The sequence below is a fragment of the Dendrobates tinctorius genome, unplaced genomic scaffold, assembly GCF_039654945.1.
Source record: "Dendrobates tinctorius isolate UK_male_01 unplaced genomic scaffold, ASM3965494v1 ptg000120l, whole genome shotgun sequence".
Lineage (NCBI taxonomy): Eukaryota > Metazoa > Chordata > Amphibia > Anura > Dendrobatidae > Dendrobates > Dendrobates tinctorius.
Genome location: NW_027361788.1, coordinates 34,764,234 through 34,780,849, shown reverse-complemented (window position 1 = coordinate 34,780,849; position 16,616 = coordinate 34,764,234). Strand labels below are relative to the sequence as shown.

The 16,616-nt window shown below is 45.8% G+C and overlaps 1 protein-coding gene across 9 annotated transcripts in view; it reads left to right on the top strand.

Moving 5' to 3' along the window:
• The window catches only part of KCNT1 (potassium sodium-activated channel subfamily T member 1), a 275,208-nt gene that overhangs the window by 239,572 nt on the left and 19,020 nt on the right, over positions 1-16,616 (top strand). For all 9 annotated transcript variants that reach the window (XM_073541141.1, XM_073541139.1, XM_073541140.1 and 6 more), the window contains 5 exons: positions 8,175-8,391; positions 10,308-10,413; positions 13,977-14,149; positions 14,488-14,559; positions 15,051-15,185. In XM_073541141.1, the coding sequence (XP_073397242.1) occupies positions 8,175-8,391; positions 10,308-10,413; positions 13,977-14,149; positions 14,488-14,559; positions 15,051-15,185 (703 nt within the window). The remainder of the gene's footprint in view (positions 1-8,174; positions 8,392-10,307; positions 10,414-13,976; positions 14,150-14,487; positions 14,560-15,050; positions 15,186-16,616) is intronic.

The following is a 16,616-nucleotide window of genomic DNA, read 5'->3' as shown; positions in this document are numbered from 1 at the left end:
TATGTGACTGAAAGGCTGACCTTAACTGTAAATAACGAAAGAACTGGGATCTCGGAACATTGCATTTAACCTGTAGTTGTTCAAAGGGTATCAGCTCCACGATCATGTAAATCACTTATCGTATAAATATTGTATTGAGTCCAGAATTCGGTAGATGGGTGTTCAAGCAATGCCGGAAAATAGCCATTATTCCACAGGGGCATCTCAGCTATAATATCTCTAATTCCAATCGCCTTTTTAATCTGTTTCCATACTGTTCGTGCCAGGCGAAGTAGGGGCAGCAAACGAGGGACATTTATTTTCTCCAACTCCAAAAAACCCAGCGGACAATTCGCCCGTGCAGCATGAAGCAAGTGATGTTCAGAATTAGGAAGGTGACCCCCGGGCATCCATTCATTTATAGCTCTGGCCTGCTCAGCCAGATAATACAGAAAAAAATCCGGTAACGCTGCCCCCCTTCTTAGGCCTCTGCAGAGTGGACAGCCTGAGCTTTGGTCTTGTGTTCCCCCATATAAAAGATGTAATTTGGGAATTTAGGTTCGCAAAAAAGGATCTGGGCACCACCACAGCACTATGTTGAAGAGAATAACTGAGCTTAGGGAGTAGTATCATTTTAATTAAGTTAATACGTCCGGCCACTGACAGTGGGAGTGTACTCCAAATTGTAAACTTGACTTTGACCATCTCTAGTAGTGGCTGTATATAAGTTGCAAATCAAGTGTACTGCCCTGAGAAATATGGACACCTAGATACTTAAAACTGGATACAATGGGCAGTGAGGAGAGAGACTCAAGTTGTGGCATTGGGGCAAGGGAGAGAGGCATCAGAGCAGATTTCTCCCAGTTTATATACAAACCAGAATATTTACTGAATTTATTTATAGTGGTGATCACTCTTGCCAGTGTTTCTTCCGCTCTGTCCATAAGTATCACCATGTCATCAGCATATAGACCTATGGTATCTATCCTATCCGCTATTTCTATGCCCACAATATTAGGGGAGGATCTTATGCGTATTGCCAGAGCCTCGATCGCAAGAGCAAAAAGGGCCGGGGACAGGGGACACCCCTGACGAGTTCCCCTGTGTAGTGAAAAGGGTTCAGATATGGAACTATTTACAATGACCCAGGCTCTGGGCTTCATATATAGTATACTAATCCATTTTAAAAATCTATCCCCGAAGCCATATTTCTGTAAGCATGCGTGGAGGAAGGGCCATTCAAGAGAGTCAAAAGCCTTGGCTGCATCCAACGAAGCCAATGCCCATTTATTGTCTGGCACCAGGGAGCTATATTGGACCACCGACTGAACTCTTCTAATATTAATAGAAGTGCTCTTGCCAGGTATAAAGCCAGTTTGGTCAGGGTGTATAAGTTCTAATATAATGGAATTCAATCTGGTAGCCAAGATCTTTGTAAAGCTCTTATAGTCCACGTTCATTAATGATATTGGCCGATAAGATCCGCAATCTAACGGGTCCTTCCCCCCTTTTTAAGCACTATTATATTAGCTTCGTAGAAGGACTCCGGCATAGATCCCCTCCCCCAAATCCCCCAAAACACTAACAATAGAAGTGGCGCTAATATCTCCTGATATTTCCTGTATAATTCAATAGGAAACCCATCCGGTCCAGGGGCCTTCCCAGAGGCCATATCCTTCATAGCATTTTCTATCTCCTCTAAGGTGAACTCAGCATCCATAAAGGCCCGCTGGGAAGAACTTAGTGTGGGAAACGCTATATCAGACAGGTAGTCCAGACACCCCTGGCTATCATCCTCAGTCTTAGAGTTGTACAATGAATTATAATAGTCGTAAAAACAGTTCAATATTTCTTCAGTTGAGGATACCAAGGTGCCATCCGAGTTACGGATTTGTAATATTGTATTAGTTGTATTGTGCTGACGTACCAAATAGGCCAGAAATTTACTCGCCTGATTTCCCAGCTCAATGTAGGATGGTCGGGCAAAAAATAATTTACCAAAAAAACAAAATCACAGAGGCGCAAAGCGCTAATTGCCGGAACCTGCAGCAGCAAATATGGACAAAACCACCTAATTTGTCCTTCAATCCAAAGTTAATTAACATAAAATGACTATTTGCGCTAGCATGATAACCGGGAAAGTGATCTCAAAAAAAAGGGTATGTGCAATATTAACGTTCATATAAATGCACACGCATCCATTCCTATAGGGAAATGTTTCCAACCCCCAAATAGTTTAAAAAGAGCAGCAAATACGGTTGATCTCAGTACATACACAGCGGTACCTTCATTCCAGCAGAGCGTAGAGCAGCGGGGAAATCCTAGCTCCAGGAGATCCTAATGGAGGAGCATCTGTACAAGCAACAGTCCGAATAGAGATATGAGATTCCAAATGCTCAGTGCGCAGGGTGATGCCGTGGATATTGGACGCTGTCCGGTGACAGACGTCCCTTTCCGCATGCCGGCCGCTAGTAGGGAGCGGTATTAGTAGTAACGCATGTAAGTTAAAGCCAGCAAGGTACAACGGACCCCGTAGGACCTTGGGTGACGTCACGGTCACGTGTAGAGTCACGTGACTGGCTAAGGAGCACTGAATAGACCACAGTACTATCTTACACGTTTCGGAATCATCGGATCCCTTCCTCAGAGAATCACACTGAGCATTTGGAATCTCATATCTCTATTCGGACTGTTGCTTGTACAGATGCTCCTCCATTAGGATCTCCTGGAGCTAGGATTTCCCCGCTGCTCTACGCTCTGCTGGAATGAAGGTACCGCTGTGTATGTACTGAGATCAACCGTATTTGCTGCTCTTTTTAAACTATTTGGGGGTTGGAAACATTTCCCTATAGGAATGGATGCGTGTGCATTTATATGAACGTTAATATTGCACATACCCTTTTTTCTGAGATCACTTTCCCGGTTATCATGCTAGCGCAAATAGTCATTTTATGTTAAAAAATAATTTACGTTTGGATTTGGTGCCAATGTGCTGGGTGTATAACCTTTGGGCAGTCAACCATTCCACCCTATTACCACTAGTCTGATCAGATATGTAGGCAGCCTCTGCATCTTTCAGGCGTTGCTCCACCTCATCATCCTCTTTTGATGTCACTCGCTTAATATAAGAGATCGTAGATGACAAACATCCCCTGAGATATGCCTTAAGGGTATCCCAAAATAAATTAATATTCCAGGGTTCAGGGTGGGATGAGATAAAGCAATGCAACTGATCGTTCTATCGGGCGATTTCACCAGTTTCAACCAAAAAGGGTTCAATTTCCATATTATCCTGTTTAACGGTCCGTATTTAAGTATAAGAATAACCAAGCTATGATCTGAAATCCCCCTACTGTCATGCTCAATACTATCCACCCACATTGCCAGACTGCTGGATCCAAAGATATAATCTATGCGAGACAAGGAGCGCTTAGTGGATGAATGACAAGTATATTCTCTCCTCTCGGGGTGACGCATTCTCCATAGATCCAGCCACTCACTACCTTCCATAAACTGTGACAATTGGGATGCAGCCGGCGGCAGGGCCCCACTCCGCATACCATCGCCCAGTCTTAATTTGTCCAGAAGGTTATTCATGACCAAGTTAAAGTCACCCATGCAAATGACATCTGCATCTGGATAATTCAGGGCAAAACTCAATGCCTTTTGAAGAATTGACATATTGGCAGGAGGGGGGTTATAAATACACAGAATAACATATTTCCTAGAGTTGATCAGTGCATATACAAACACAAAACGCCCCTCAGGATCTTTCCGGGCCTCCCTAGTTTCCCACCTAACATCCTTATGTATTAGTAGTAAAACCCCCCTTGAATAACTGGTATAAAATATGTGAATAGACCATTGTACCCACGGCTTTTGAACACACCGAACTGTATCTCTGGTCAGGTGCGTCTCAACCAAAGCTACAATGTGAGGACGATATTGCCTAATTTGTGAGAACACTTTAATTTTCTTCCGGGGGGTCTTTATACCTCTCACATTCCAGGTCATACATACAGTGGGGGAAAAAAGTATTTAGTCAGTCAGCAATAGTGCAAGTTCCACCACTTAAAAAGATGAGAGGCGTCTGTAATTTACATCATAGGTAGACCTCAACTATGGGAGACAAACTGAGAAAAAAAAAATCCAGAAAATCACATTGTCTGTTTTTTTTTCATTTTATTTGCATATTATGGTGGAAAATAAGTATTTGGTCAGAAACAAAATTTCATCTCAATACTTTGTGATATATCCTTTGTTGGCAATGACAGAGGTCAAACGTTTTCTGTAAGTCTTCACAAGGTTGCCACACACTGTTGTTGGTATGTTGGCCCATTCCTCCATGCAGATCTCCTCTAGAGCAGTGATGTTTTTGGCTTTTCGCTTGGCAACACGGACTTTCAACTCCCTCCAAAGGTTTTCTATAGGGTTGAGATCTGGAGACTGGCTAGGCCACTCCAGGACCTTGAAATGCTTCTTACGAAGCCACTCCTTCGTTGCCCTGGCGGTGTGCTTTGGATCATTGTCATGTTGAAAGACCCAGCCACGTTTCATCTTCAATGCCCTTGCTGATGGAAGGAGGTTTGCACTCAAAATCTCACGATACATGGCCCCATTCATTCTTTCATGTACCCGGATCAGTCGTCCTGGCCCCTTTGCAGAGAAACAGCCCCAAAGCATGATGTTTCCACCACCATGCTTTACAGTAGGTATGGTGTTTGATGGATGCAACTCAGTATTCTTTTTCCTCCAAACACGACAAGTTGTGTTTCTACCAAACAGTTCCAGTTTGGTTTCATCAGACCATAGGACATTCTCCCAAAACTCCTCTGGATCATCCAAATGCTCTCTAGCAAACTTCAGACGGGCCCGGACATGTACAGGCTTAAGCAGTGGGACACGTCTGGCACTGCAGGATCTGAGTCCATGGTGGCGTAGTGTGTTACTTATGGTAGGCCTTGTTACATTGGTCCCAGCTCTCTGCAGTTCATTCACTAGGTCCCACCGCGTGGTTCTGGGATTTTTGCTCACCGTTCTTGTGATCATTCTGACCCCACGGGGTGGGATTTTGCGTGGAGCACCAGATCGAGGGAGATTATCAGTGGTCTTGTATGTCTTCCATTTTCTAATTATTGCTCCCACAGTTGATTTCTTCACTCCAAGCTGGTTGGCTATTGCAGATTCAGTCTTCCCAGCCTGGTGCAGGGCTACAATTTTGTTTCTGGTGTCCTTTGACAGCTCTTTGGTCTTCACCATAGTGGAGTTTGGAGTCAGACTGTTTGAGGGTGTGCACAGGTGTCTTTTTATACTGATAACAAGTTTAAACAGGTGCCATTACTACAGGTAATGAGTGGAGGAAAGAGGAGACTCTTAAAGAAGAAGTTACAGGTCTGTGAGAGCCAGAAATCTTGATTGCTTGTTTCTGACCAAATATTGCTCAGAAATTGCTCAGGGTGCGGACCTTCCAAGCGTTCCAGTAGACCGATAACACGGATATTGTTCCGGCGCATTCTGTTCTCCAGATCATGCGCCTTCTGCCTCCAGGCGTTCACAGAGCCCGCCACCTTGGTAAATTTGGCCTCCATAGGCGTAATGGTGTCTTCCACCTGGGACACTCTTGTCTCCACTTCAGTAATGCGTCCTCTCATGGCTTGCAAATCTTGCCGAAGTCGCCCCACCTCAGTGTAAACATCTTCTATTTTTCCAGTCAGGGATGTTCTGGTCAGGGAAATGGCCTGCATCAGTTGTTCAGATGCCTGTTTGAGAGTCAGTTCTTCTTGCTCACTCTCTTCTTCACCCCCAGGGGAACAGTTTTTGAGCGGAGCTTGTGGAGGATTATTTCTAAAAGACTGTACACTTTCAGAGGGGTCTGGTCTGACAAACTCTTTTAGATTTTCTTTCTTCCACTGCTGATCCTTTAGACCGATTCATGGTCATTATTAATGTGACACAGCAGGATGACCAGAGGTATATACTCCGGAGGATTTCCCCTCCAGTTATAAGTACAGCAGGGCTGATGTTAAATAATTATGTCCCAGGAGCAGCTCTCACGCAGGGGGGTGTCACACAGATTAATAGGCACAGTATCTTGTGCTGTATCGATGAAGCCTCTTGTGACCAGGGAAAGGGAGAAGCAGGCAGCCCCCCGCAAAGACAGCAGCGGTAAGGGAAGTAGAAGTCCCCACAGTAATGGCGCCAACCAGCAAGTGGGTCTATTAGTGAGAAGGGGAACAAGGGGCCCAATTTTCCAGGGCACTCACCTCATATCCCCTAAGTTTTCTGGATATAGGCCACTGCCGGGCAACGCTACAGCGGTGAAGGCTGGACGCCGCAGCTCTCACTGATAGAGCGCGCGTCTAAGATGGCCACCGCCTCATGCAGGCCCCGCCGTTCACCCAGGTCCCTCCGGCCACCAGCACTCCAGAGTCACTCTATGTCCTCCTGCGGGTGTCCAGGGGGGTCCCGAACGTCGCCAGATATGCCACAGTAAGGAGATCTGGTGCAGGATATGCAGGAGCTCCCTCAGCTTGCGTCCTCTCTCCTCGGCTACATCATTCTGCTGGATTTTATCTGCGCATAGAGACTAAATATGCCTACCGTATGTAATTCCTGGTAGCTATGCTTTATAACTCAATAATGCAGAGCACTAAAGATGGCTGCCGGGCACGGGCGTGTGGGGGAAGGAATTTCAATTATGTTTTCGGCTAGTCTCAGAGATATTGCATTCTGTTATTATAGGTCATTTTCCAGATTCAATACCTCAGAGCCTTGCTGTGACCTATGGTGCCATGATGTCTCCATGTGCTTGGGTCAGACAAAGGGAGCCAGCTGGCTGTAGCTGCAGGAGAGTTCACACCCTTGTGATAATTGGTGGGGACCAGAGCTTCAAAAGGACTTGTTCTTGGAGTTAAGGAAAACATTGCATTGCCTATCATGGCCTGGGGGAACGCAAGGGTGGGGGCACATTCCAGGGACGAAGATGTCCTGAACCTATAATCCAAAATGGATTCTGCCTTGTCCTTCACACCTCCGTATACAGTGTCCGTGCTCCCATAACATTGGCGCCTCCATATACAGTGTCAGTGTTTCCATAACATTGGCACCTCCGTATACAGTGTCCGTGTTCCCATAACATTGGCGCCTCCGTATACAGTGTCCGTGTTCCCATAACATTGGCGCCTCTGTATACAGTGTCAGTGTTCCCATAACAGGCTGTGGCCGAGCGCTGGACATTTGGTTATAATGACACAAATTATCTGTATAAACCAAGCAGAGGTGAAAGCTGCCGTCTGATTGGCTGCTCTGTCGCCCCGCTGTACTTAGTGACATGACGGGGACGCTCAGACACGGGTATGATGATCGCAGGGTGAGAACAGCTGGCGCTCTTCACAGCGGCACTTGACCGTAGCTTTAGTTTTCCGCCAAGTATTCCTCATAAATTAGATTCTCCCTTTCCTCGGCTCCGAGTCGCTGCTTTTATTTAAAAGGTAATTTACAAGAGTAAGTGAGTCATCTCCCCCGACACAGACGCCTTACGGGGGGTAAAGGAGGGCGAGTGGCGGGCACAAAACCACAATCACAGGCCTAGACGCCCTTCATTATGGGGAGAGTACACGCTTAATTCTGCTGTGTATGCCTGCCATTCAGGACCCTGGAAAAGCTAGACATATCAAAAAGAGAGAAAACCAGCTCACCTTTGGCAGTCCGTGGTGTATGGAAGCAAGGAGAACGTGTGGTCAGCATGTGTTGCAAATGCAGGTCCCAATGCTCGCAGAGAGTTAATGTATCATCATTAATGTACAACCAGTTTATATGTTTTTGTTTGGTTTCTGTTGTAGTTTTTGACATTTTTTGCAATGTTTCTTTGTTTGTAATCTAAGCCATAATTTGTTACATATGGTTTTAATTATCTTGTCATATGATTTGTGCCAATCAGCCTTATTGGCTGGAGTTGTATATAAAAAGTCTATGTATCTTATAACATGAAGCTTTGAGAAAGACCACGTTGCTGTGTTCGAAACGCGTCGCGCTGCTGCCTTATCCATGTGAACTGAATTTACATGATTCCTTTTAACAAATAAATTTCGGATCAAATAGAAGCTGGAGAATTTTTAAGCTAGGATGTAGCCCCAATACCCCATCTTTACACTCGGCTTTCCACTGTATTCATTCCTGCCATCTTTCTTTTAAAGGTACAGTAGCCATGGATCTACAGAACACAGAATGTCGGCCGATCAACAGCAGCAAATTGACACTTCCTTCCGAAAATGGTTCCGGCACCCGGAGACCCAGTATTGCGCCAGTTCTGGAGATTGCAGACAGTAGTACGGTGTTACCGTGTGACCTGCTCAGTGACCAGTCTGAGGATGAGATGACCCAGTCTGATGATGAAGGTCTCCCCGTCCTGGAGTACGTATGATACGTGTTTAATGGGAGATGTCTCCCCGCAGAGCAGGGAAGCCTGCTGGAGAATACTGACAATTTTATTGGATTATGGTTATATTGGCACCATATATTACAGACGGCGCAGTATAAATGTGTGAGTTGTGAGCTCCCCCTAGTGGTGCTCACAGGCAGACGAAATGTATAACCAAATCTACTTCGATCAGCCATAACATTAGTTTCACCTGCATAATCTTGTGTGTGATGTGGAGGAGGATCTGTGGAGGCAGAACATTGCCCCATCACACGGCCTCCACCGGATTGTCTTCCTCTCATAGTGCCTCTTGGTGCCATTTCTTCCTTAGGTACACGGCACACACATGATGGAACATGTGAGTCATCAGATCAGACCACTTGTTCCTCTGCTCCATGGTCCAGATGCTCATATGCCCATTGTAGGTGCATTCAGTGTTAGACAGTTCAGCAGAGGAACTCGGGCAATAACTTACTACAACATACTGGAAACACTCCACGCGACGACACCCTCCCCCTCCTCCTGTATACTGGAAACACCCCACGTGACCGCCCCCATACCGGAAACACCCGACACGACACACACCCATATAGTGGAAACACCCCATGCGAAACCCGCCCCCCATACCGGAAACACCCCAGGCGACACACACACCCATATACTGGAAACACCCCACGTGACCCCCCCCCCCATATCGGTAACACCCCACACAACACACACACGTATACTGGAAACACTCCACGCGACATACACACCCATATACTGGAAACACCCCACGTGACCCCCCCATATCGGTAACACCCCACACAACACACACACACACGTATACTGAAAACAACCTACGCGACGACACCCTCCCCCTCCTCCTATATACTGAAAACACCTCACGTGACCCCCCCATACCGGAAACACCCCACACGACACACACCCGTATACTGGAAACACCCCATGCGAAACTCCCCCCATACCGGAAACACCCCACGCGACACACAAACCCATATACTGGAAACACCCCACGTGACCCCCCCCATACCGGTAACACCCCACACGACACACACACACACGTATACTGGAAACACCCCACATGACTCCCCCGCCATACCGATAACACCCCACACGACTGACCCCCCCTATATGCCAGAAACACCCCACGCGACCATCCCCCCCGTATGCCTGAAACACCCCACGCGACACCACCTCTCCATACCGGAAACACCCCATGTGACCCCCCCCCCATATACCGGAAACGCCCCACATGCCCCCGCCATATACCGGAAACACCCCACAAGACCCTCCATATACCAGAAACACCCCACAAGACCCGCCATATTCCGGAAACACCCCACAAGACCTGCTGTATACCGGAAACACCCCACGCCATGTTCAGGAACATTAACATTTCCTGAACTGACGGTTCAATTCCTGCCTAATATAACCTCACCCCGACCCAGCACCATTAACCGCACCTAATCCATGGTATACGCTTCACCTGTGGCCGATCGTATACTATGTGTTGGGGGTCTTGTTGAACATTTCGGATGCAGCACAGGCCTGTACATGTTTTGTATATTACAATATAATAATTTTCTGAATGACTGGAGAAACCTTATTTCCTACAGGAACAAGGAGAAGAGAAACTTTTCCTCTGGAAGATCCATCCCAGCAGCTGCGCTCCCCTCCCCCGACTTTCTTCTCTTGCATGTATATTTCACATTTGCATAGGAAGAAGCTCTGAATAATTATTTTCTTGCGGTGGGAACATGCGATTACAGTGCTATAACATAGGGGCTGGCAGCGTGTAATTCTCCAGATACAATAGTGCCCCCATGTGGACAACTGCGATAGTAACAGTTGTAATGTTATAATATTGTGTTCCAGAACCTCTCATTAATGTGCTCCACTTTTGTAGGTACGTGAAAGGCTACCCCCCGAATTCTCCCTATATAGGAAGCTCCCCAACCCTCTGCCATCTTCTACCCTCCAAAGCTGCCTTCTGCTGCCTCCGCCTGGACAAGGTGACCCACATTTTTCCCGTATAGTGTTTGCATGCTGAGACCTGTAGATTTGCAATAACCAGAGAAGAACCATATTTTCTCTTGGGGCATGCTGGGAGCTTTAGTTCTGCAGCAGCTGTGGCATCACAGGTTAGACTTCACTGCACTATTGGGTGAAGGAATAAAATACAGATTATGTTATCCTTTTTCTAAAGCAGCTTGAGGGCTAGCACTTTTCTCCTGTTATAGTGAAGACGCACAGCACAGGGCTCGACATATGGAAGGGAGTTGTCCAGAAGTGGACAATGCCTTTTTAAATGCATAATATCCAGTAATGTCCCTCTTAAATGGTCCATGTACTTACAGACAACATAATTTAATTTGCTAGATTCTCCATTTATCAGATAATCTGCAAATCACTTTATTTTAAAAATGTTGTCTTTGGTATAAAAAAAAAAAAAACACTTTAGAGTGCTGACCACTAGGTGTCTCTCTCTTTTCCTCCTTCCTATCCACTGCCTGTTGTCAAGTGCAATCCATCTGAGGCAGCACTAGGCGGATTAGAAAAGGCGAGGTGGGTGTTTATATCTCTGCAGGAAATGGGAGCAGGTCATTGTCTCTCTACAAGAAGTGAGGGAGGGTCTTTGTCTCTCTACAGGAAGAGGGGGTGGGTCTTTGTCCTATAGGAAGAGGGGGTGGGTCTTTGTCCTTCTATAGGAAGAGGGGGTGGGTCTTTTTCTATAGATAGGAAGTGTGGGCGGGGCTTTTCCTCTACACAGGAAGTGCAGGCAAGGCTTTGCCTCCGTACAGGAAATATGGGCGGGTCTATGACTATACAGGAAGTGCAGGCGAGGCTTTGTCGCCGTACAGGAAATGTGGGCAGGGTTTTGGTGCTATACAAGAAATATGGGCGGGTCTATGACTATACAGGAAGTGCAGGCAGTGCTTTAGCTTAGTACAGGAAATATGGGTGGGTCTATGACTATACAGGAAGTGCAGGCGGGGCTTTGCCTTAGTACAGGAAATATGGGTGGGGCTTTACCTCTATACAGGAAATATGGGCAGGTCTATAACTATACAGGAAGTGCAGGCGGGGCTTTGCCTTAGTAAAGGAAATATGGGTGGGGCTTTGCCTCTATACAGGAAATATGGGTGGGTCTATGACTATACAGGAAGTGCAGACGGGGCTTTGCCTTAGTACAGGAAATGTGAGTGGGGCTTTGCCTCTATACAAGAAATATGGGCGGGTCTATGACTATACAGGATGTGCAGGTGGGGCTTTGCCTCTATACAGGAAATATGGGCGGGTCTTTGGCTCTCTACTGGAAGTAGGGGTGAGTCTTTGTCTCTCTACAGGAAAAGGAAATCAGAGGGGGTCATAGTCTTTCTGTAGGACGTAGGGGAATTTCATCGTCTCTCTACAGGACAGATGTAGGGACGTGTCATTGCCTCTTTCTGTTCCACCTTTACTGTCTGTCAAATTGTAGCTGGCTTTCAGTTGAGGGAAGGCACGCCATTAGGCCATGGCAGAAGCAGTGCTTGGTGGGATAAAAAGGGGAAGAAGAACTTCTGGCACCGATTGTGCTGTCAGGATGATAAAGGGAACTAACCAATTAGAACAGATGTCACATTTGAGTCAGTTCCTGTACAGTCATGGCCAAAAGTTTTGAGAATGACACAAATATTAATTTTTACAAAGTCTACTGCTTCATTTTTTCTAATGGCAATTTGCATATACTCCAGAATGTTATAAAGAGTGATCAGCTTAACAGCAATTACTTGCAAAGTCAATATTTGCCTAGAAAATGAACTTTATCCCCCAAAACACATTTCAACATCATTGCAGCCCTGCCTTAAAAGGACCAGCTAACATCGTTTCAGTGATTGCTCCATTAACACAGGTGTGGTTGTTGATGAGGACAGGGCTGGAGATCAATCTGTCATGATTAAGTAAGAATGACACCACTGGACACTTTAAAAGGAGGCTGGTGCTTGGCATCATTGTTTCTCTTCTGTTAACCATGGTTATCTCTAAAGAAACACGTGCAGTCATCATTGCACTGCACAAAAATGGCCTAACAGGGAAGAGTATCGCAGCTAGAAAGATTGCACCTCAGTCAACAATCTATCGCATCATCAAGAACTTCAAGGAGAGAGGTTCCCTTGTTGCCAAAAAGGCTCCAGGGCGCCCAAAAAGACCAGCAAGCGCCAGGACCGTCTCTTAAAAGTGTTTCAGCTGCGGGATCAGCCACCAGCAGTGCAGAGCTTGCTCAGGAATGGCAGCAGGCAGGTGTGAGTGCATCTGCACGCACTGTGAGGCGGAGACTCTTGGAGCAAGGCCTGGTCTCAAGGAGGGCAGCAAAGAAGCCACTTCTCTCCAGGAAAAACATCATGGACAGACTGATATTCTGCAAGAGGTACAGGGAGTGGACTGCTGAGGACTGGGGTAAAGTCATTTTCTCTGATGAATCCCCTTTTCGATTGTTTGGGACATCTGGAAAACGGCTTATTCGGAGAAGACCAGGTGAGCGCTACCACCAGTCTTGTCTCATGCCAACTGTCAAGCATCCTGAAACCATTCATGTGTGGGGTTGCTTCTCAGCCAAGGGAATGGGCTCTCTCTCAGTCTTGCCTAAAAACACAGCCATGAATAAAGAATGGTACCAGAATGTCCTCCAAGAGCAACTTCTCCCAACTGTCCAAGAGCAGTTTGGCGATCAACAATGCCTTTTTCAACATGATGGAGCACCTTGCCATAAAGCAAAGGTGATAACTAAATGGCTCAGGGAACAAAACAGAGATTTTGGGACCATGGCCTGGAAACTCCCCAGATCTTAATCCCATTGAGAACTTGTGGTCAATCATCAAGAGACGGGTGGACAAACAAAAACCTTCAAATTCAGTCAAAATAAAAGCATTGATTTTGCAAGAATGGACTGCTATCAGTCAGGATTTGATCCAGAAGTTGATTGAGAGCATGCCAGGGAGAATTGCTGAGGTCCTGAAGAAGGGTCAACACTGCAAATATTGACTTGCTGCATTAACTCATTCTAACTGTCAATATAACCTTTTGTTACTCATAATATGATTGCAATTATATTTCTGTATGTGATAAAAACATCTGACAAACACACATAAAACCAGAGGCCAGCAGATCATGTGAAAATATAATATATGTGTCATTCTCAAAACTTTTGGCCATGACTGTACATAAAAGACTGGTATGTGCACTAAATGCAGTTTCTGCTGCCTGTAGGGAATGGGGGCAGCAAGACCATTTTTACAGGTTTTGTGAGAAGTGACAGGTCCGCTTTATGTCTCTACCATGTGATTGATGATGGCATTGCTCTATTTGATCAGCTTCTTGTCGATGCGTAGTTTCTCCTGCCGTGGAGTCAGCACTTTGAGAACTTTTCTCCATGTTTGTGAAAACTTGTCTGTCCTGATTATTATAACATCCCCTGCACTTGTCATCTTATTACCTGACGAGTGAGGAATATTCTGCACGGTGAGGGGTTTCTTTGTTCCCTGGGGGAATTTGCTGACAGTTTTCGCCAGTGGATGTCATTTCTGTCTCCACACAGGGCTGCAAACACAATAGTTTTGAAGATGCCAAAGCCTACGGCTTTAAGAACAAGCTCATCATTGTATCTGCTGAGACTGCGGGGAACGGGCTTTACAATTTCATCGTCCCTCTGAGAGCGTACTACAGATCTCGAAAAGAGCTCAACCCCATTGTTCTGCTGCTGGATAACCCGTACGTGATTTCTACAGGGCGATGCGAATGTAGACCGCTCATGCTCCGACGTATAGGAATGTCACGTTATATTCAGAATAAAGAAAACTTATATATACTGTATGTTCCCAAATCGATAAGTAGGTCTCAGGATGGGGAAATAGAGATGGACTTTTATCCTAATTATTTAGCAAGTTTTTCTTGTAGTACCACACCTGACCACGTGGAGTGCTGTTACGAGGAATCACACCCACAGTCATCAAGTTGACCATTTGATTAAAGATAGCACACATCATCGAAAACATAATCTTATATATGTAAACCAATGACCATCGTCTCTCTTCTTTGTCGTTGGACAGGCCAGACAATCACTTCCTAGAGGCAATTTGCTGCTTTCCAATGGTCTACTTCATGGTCGGCTTCATAGATAAGTAGGTTTGTTTTATAAAATTCCTGAAATTGTGATTTTCAAAACCCCTTGACAAGTCACACCAGGTTATGGCTTAAGGAGGAGTCCATACTATTACGGGGCTCTAATGACACAGGCACCGCCGTGAAGGTGCCACAGTTCTTTTCTGACCACCGAGATCAGAGAAGCCACTGATCTGTTATTTAACCCCTTATATGCTGCATTAAACGGATGAGAATCTATAAGGGTAAAGCAAAAGAGCAATCTCCCTTTAATCTAGCCAGAAAGTACTAATTACAGTAATATAAATTTCATTATAGAATTTAAAAAAATACAAATCTGTAAAACTAAAATTTGTTAAAAAAACAAACAAATTGGGTCACACTTTTGCATGACTTTGCCCCCTGTCTAGCTAAATAAGGCATTTTGTATATACTGACAACTGCCCATGATCAAGTATCTGGTGCCGAAAAGTTGTCATGTACTGAAGATTTTGCCTTCTCTCCCCTTCAGTTTGGATAATTTGCTGCAGTGTGGAATCATCTATGCCGACAACCTGGTGGTGGTGGACAAGGAAAGCACGATGAGCGCGGAGGAGGACTACATGGCGGATGCGAAGACCATTGTTAACGTGCAGACCATGTTCAGGTATGAGCATTATAAATCCAGGCTCCCGGCTCAGAAGGTGGCTCTGCACACAGGCACAGCGACACCCTTCACGTAATTAAAGTCCTTAATCATTTACAGAAAGGAAACCACAGTTTGCAGTCATGATTGAAAGTGCAGAACGAGACAATGAAGAGTGAGTGGGAGGCAGCGCAGTGAGGGAGAGCAAACCGTGTAGTGTACGCGGACATGGCTACAGGTTACTGCACCAATACCGCCGAGTCTCCCGCTAAATGACTAAAAGGAAATGTAATCGCCCGGCTATCCCATATCCATCTTACTTTTTTTGTACTAATTATTTTTTTTTAATCTATTTTATCTTCTGATGGATTTTATTATTTGTATAATTCTTTTCTTTTGTCTGCACATGATAATGGGGGCATTTATCTTGCCGGGGGGCTTCTGGTAGCAGCATATAGGGATTTGCTTTATAGCGCACATGTCAAACTTAGGCCCATGGGCCAAATCTGGCTCGCAGGGTGATTATGTTTGGCTCACGACATCGCTCCTCCCGTGCCTTCATTGCAATTTCAACTGTATCAACATCCTGGATGCCAATACAGTGAAAAGCAATGATAAAAGAGGGCGCAATCAGCTGATTCTCCCTCCGCCATCATTCTCCCTCCCTTTGACGTCTCAGCACAGCGGGCGCAATGACATCACTATTTTGCACCCGCTGTGCCGAGCAGTGAAGAACTTAGGAGCATTCACCGCCAAAACCGGAGCAAGGGGGACTGGGAAGAGGTGAGTATTTTTTTTAATATGGGGCTTTTATATTGTATGGAGGACCAATGATACGTACGGTATGGAGGACTATGTGGGGCCCATTATACCGTATGGAGGACTATGTGGGGCCCATTTTTCTGTATGAAGGACTATGTGGGGCCCATTATACTGTATGATGGACTATGTGGGACCCATTATGCTGTGTGGAGCACAATGTGGGGCCATTATACTGTATGGAGGACTATGTGGGGCCCATTATACTGTATGGAGCACTATATGGGGCCCATTATACTGTATGGAGGACTATGTGGGGCCCATTATACTGTATGGAGGACTATGTGGGGCCCATTATATTGTATGGAGCACTATGTGGGGCCCAATATACTGTATGGAGGACTATGTGGGGCCCATTTTTCTGTATGAAGGACTATGTGGGGCCCATTATACTGTATGATGGACTATGTGGGACCCATTATGCTGTGTGGAGAACTATGTGGGGCTTATTATACTGTATGGAGGACTATGTGGGGCCCATTATATTGTATGGAGCACTATGTGGGGCCCAATATACTGTATGGAGGACTATGTGGGGCCCATTATGCTGTGTGGAGGGCTATTTGGGGCCTATTATACTGTGTGGAGTACTGCGTGGAGCGCTATATGGGGCCAATTATACTGTGTGGAGCA